The sequence below is a fragment of the Sapajus apella genome, unplaced genomic scaffold (genome assembly GCF_009761245.1).
Source record: "Sapajus apella isolate SASKATOON/1434 unplaced genomic scaffold, GSC_monkey_1.0 scaffold4365, whole genome shotgun sequence".
In the NCBI taxonomy this organism is placed as follows: domain Eukaryota; kingdom Metazoa; phylum Chordata; class Mammalia; order Primates; family Cebidae; genus Sapajus; species Sapajus apella.
In genome coordinates this window covers 1,953-5,736 of record NW_022441291.1, presented here as the reverse complement: position 1 = coordinate 5,736, position 3,784 = coordinate 1,953, and the positions used below count along the sequence as shown (strand labels likewise).

Here is a 3,784-nt window from a genome sequence, read left to right as displayed (position 1 = left end):
AGTCGCAGACTCCAGATTGTCTCCAGTGGATCCTGGATTCCTCAGGCCCAGACCTAATCCCTGAGCCTGCCTGGAACCTCCAAAGCCAGCCTGGCTCCCGAGGGCCCTTTGGTTTGGGGGGTGGTCCAGGTCATGCAGGTAGAGCTCATCCTACTATGGGCCAGCCTCCCTCTCCAGGGTCTCTAGCCTCACTCCCAGGCTGTTCACTCCCCTTCCCAGCGGTTCTCAGATCCTGCTCCTCCTGGTACCCTCCTGATGCCCTTGTCCCTCTTTCTGCTCTTTCATTTTCTGCCCACTGAATCCCTTGCTGCACCCCCCGAACACAGTCTGGCCCTACTCTCTGCACCTCTCCAGGGACCAGAAGAACTTAGTTCTAAGGGAGCTATGCCTTCGCCTCCCTCCTCAGGGAGGCACCCAGTCTTTCTGAGAGGCATTGGGCCCTTCCTGGGAGCTGGTGGCTTTTCTCCCAGATGCCTCCTGGAAATCTTGCGGACATTTGAACGAGCTCATCAGGTGACCTACAGCCAAGGCCCCAAGATTGCCACCTTGATGAAGCACGTCAGCACCAGGTGTGTGGATATGTGTTTAGAGGTGGGGATGTGGCCCAGATGGGGAATACTGAGAGCAGGGAGACTCTATGAGACATGTTAACATGGTGCGGGTGATGGGATTGCATGTTGAAGGGTCGTGGTGTGTTGACTCCTGTGCTCTTCTGTGTGCATCTCTGGCCTCTTTTCACTGTAATCTCTCATGTCCTAACCTCTGATCCATTCTCAGTCTGGACAAGAAAGGCCATGTGTACTTGGTTGGCTGGCAGACCCTGGGCATCATTGCCATCATGGATGGAGTAGAGTGCATCCACACGTTCGGCGCTGGTGGGATCCCAGTCCAGATGTTCTTCCTGCTTCCTGCTGATCCGATCGGGCGGCTCTCCAAACACTGTCCTACTCCCAACCCATGGGTGTTTGTCAGTGTCCCTCCTGCCCTATCTAAATAGGCACACTCAGTCAAATTCTTCTTCCTTCAAACCCCAACTCAGTCCTTGATCCCTTCTTAGCTCCCACCCCTATGCTTAGCTGTGGCTTCCCACATGGGTTACTCCTCCCTCCACACACCGCTTACCACTTTTCCTCCCAGTCCCACTGACTCCCCCTGAAGCCTAGAAACTTCCTTTCCTATAAAGCCAATCTTTCCTCTCTCCCTGTTCTTAAACTTCCCAGATTTCCGAGATGTCCATGGCTTTCTCATTGGTGATCACAGTGACATGTTTAACCAGAAGGCTGAGATCACCAACCAGGTTGGAGAAGAACAGGACTTGGGGAAGTTGGGCAGATCACTGGTGTGCTGATGGTGGAAGCAAAAGGGAAGGTGGAGCTAGGTGGGGAGTTCATTGGAATAGATAATCCAGAGAAATAGCCAGGTGTGGTAGTTCACTTTGGGAAGCCAGGGTGAGCGGATCACAAGGTCAGGAGTTTGAGACCAGCCTGGCCAACATGGTGAAACCCCGTCTCTAATAAAAATACAAAAAGAGCCAGGAGTAGTGGTGGGCACCTGTAGTCTCAACTACTGAGGAGGCTGAGGCAGGAGAATTGCTTGAACCGGAAGGTGGAGGTTGCAGTGAGCCGAGATTGTGCCACTGTGCTCCAGCCTGGGTGACAGAGTGAGACTCTGTCACAAAAAAAAAAAAAAAAAAAAAAAAAAAGATAGTCCAGAGAAGAGAATATGGGTCAGAAGTCATGAGGCTTTCGGGGGTAGCATGGGGAGTGTGGAAAGCTCTAGATCCAATCCCCAAACCTGGCCCTAGTCCACTGACTTGCTACATCATCTTGGGCAAAACACTGTACCTTTTTGAACCTCTGCTTTTTCACCTGTAGACAAAAGTGTTAGAGCTCGAGTCTGTGCTTTAGAGTGTTTTCATGGGAGGGACCCTCCCATCTTCTTCTGCCCCAGGGTCCCCAGTTCTCCTTCTCCCAGGAGGACTTCCTGACTTCCATCCTGCCCTCCCTCATGGAAATTGACACTGTGGTCTTCATTTTCACCCTGGATGGTAAGAGGAAAGATGGGAGTGGTGAGGGAAGCGGAGGGGGGAAGCAGAATGACTCAGAGGCACTGTTATTTTTTTGGGTCTTAGGGTACCTGCTCAGAGGGAGGGATGGGGTGAATATCCTGACTGGACCCTAGCCCGGGGAGCAGGAGGAACAGCTGCAGTCAGCCTTTTGACTCCAATGCCCTCCTTTTCCTGATATCCTGATGTCCTTTGACTCTGATATCCTCCTTCCTAGACAACCTCACGGAGGTGCAGACTATAGTGGAGCAGGTGAAAGACAAGACCAGCAACATCCAGGCCCTGGCACATAGCACCGTGGGGCAGTCCTTGCCGGTGAGAGTCCAGCCGTGACGAGGGGACCCAGGCGGCAGTTACAGCCAGGTCTTCCTGGAGATGCCACTCCTGCTCCTCTTTCTCTCTCTCCAGATCCCTCTGAAGAAGCTCTTTCCCTCCATCATCAGCATCACATGGCCACTGCTTTTCTTTGACTATGAAGGGAACTTCATCCAGGTATGGGGAATGGGAAGGTCATACCTGCATTGACAGGCTGGGAGGGAGAGGGATTCCAGGAGTCAGAAAATCCAAGGCTGGAGGATAGAAAGCTCGGAGACCTCTCTGATCTTCACAAAGCCAGCTGGGAAAGGTCATGGGTTACCAGGTAACTAGTCAGAGTTCCCAAGGCAATGAACTACTAGGCTCAGCTGTTTCTAGAAATATGCAAAAACTGCAGGATAGGCCACCAGTCACCTGACAGGTGTTCATTTATCCTTCAGGACAGGTTAATTCTTTTTTTTTTTCTTTGACACAGAGTCTTGTTCTGTCGCCAGGTTGGAGTGCAGCGGTGCAATCTTGGCTCACTGCAAACTCTGCCTCCTGGGTTCAAGTGATTCTCGTGCCTCAAGCAGCTGGGACTACAGGCACGTGCCACCACGCCCGGCTAATTTTTGTACTCTTAGTAGGGACAGGTTTTTCCCATGTTGGCCAGGCTGGTCTTGAACGCCTGATCTCAAGTGATCTGCCTGCCTCAGCCTCCCAAAGTGCTGGGATTACAGGAGTGAGCCACTACACCCAGCCTGGTTTTATCTTTCTAAATGAATTGGAATTGTTTGAAAAAAGAGGCTTTATTTGGCCTGGTCAATCTTTAGCTATAGAAATATTTTCGTGGTGGTTCATGCCTTTATTCCCAGCACTTTGGGAGGCTGAGGCAGACGAATCACCTGAGGTCAGGAGTTTGAAGCCAGCCTGGCCAACATGGTGAAACCCCATCTCTATTAAAAATACGAAAAAATTACCTAGGCATGGTGGCAGGTGCCTGTAATCTCAGCTCACAGGAGGCTGAGGCAGCAGAATTGTTTGAACTGGAGAGGTAGAGGTTGCAGTGAGCCGAAAATGCACCGTTGTACTCCCGCCTGGGCAACAAGAGTGAAACTCTGTCTCAAAACAAAGAAACAAAATAAATAAATATTTTTGATGTGAAGTATTTCTACACTTTATTTATATTTTTCTTTCTTGCCCTCCAAAGTGACAGTGGATATATTTTTATTTTGATAAAATTCAATCCTACAGAAAAATACAAGAATGGTGCAAGGAACACCCATATTCTTTTCCCTAGATTTATCAATCATTAACATTTTGCCATATTTGCTTCATTTCTTTCTTTTCTCCTGAATTATTTGAAGTATAATTGGAGCTGGGTGCGGTGGCTCACGTCTGAAATCCCAGCACTTTGGGAGGCCG

At 50.1% G+C, this 3,784-nt stretch overlaps 1 protein-coding gene across 1 annotated transcript; it reads left to right on the top strand.

The window, feature by feature from the left end:
- The first annotated feature begins 6 nt into the window (after positions 1 to 6).
- On the top strand, positions 7 to 2,793 carry LOC116547728 (glucokinase regulatory protein-like). Its single transcript, XM_032273576.1, has 6 exons — positions 7 to 569; positions 778 to 875; positions 1,221 to 1,297; positions 1,951 to 2,047; positions 2,283 to 2,380; positions 2,474 to 2,793. Exons 1-6 carry the CDS (start codon positions 256 to 258, stop codon positions 2,588 to 2,590), a joined length of 801 nt encoding a protein of 266 aa, XP_032129467.1. The 5' UTR covers positions 7 to 255; the 3' UTR covers positions 2,591 to 2,793.
- Positions 2,794 to 3,784: the final 991 nt, after the last annotated feature.

What these genes read in the sequence shown, in the direction of transcription:
- LOC116547728 (XM_032273576.1), top strand. Translation starts at nt 256, where the DNA reads ATGCCCTTGTCCCTCTTTCTGCTCTTTCATTTTCTGCCCACTGAATCC. An exon ending in CATCCACACGTTCGGCGCTG is followed by an intron (nt 876 to 1,220) that starts GTGGGATCCCAG and finishes TAAACTTCCCAG; the next exon opens with ATTTCCGAGATGTCCATGGC. An exon ending in CTTCATTTTCACCCTGGATG is followed by an intron (nt 2,048 to 2,282) that starts GTAAGAGGAAAG and finishes CCTCCTTCCTAG; the next exon opens with ACAACCTCACGGAGGTGCAG.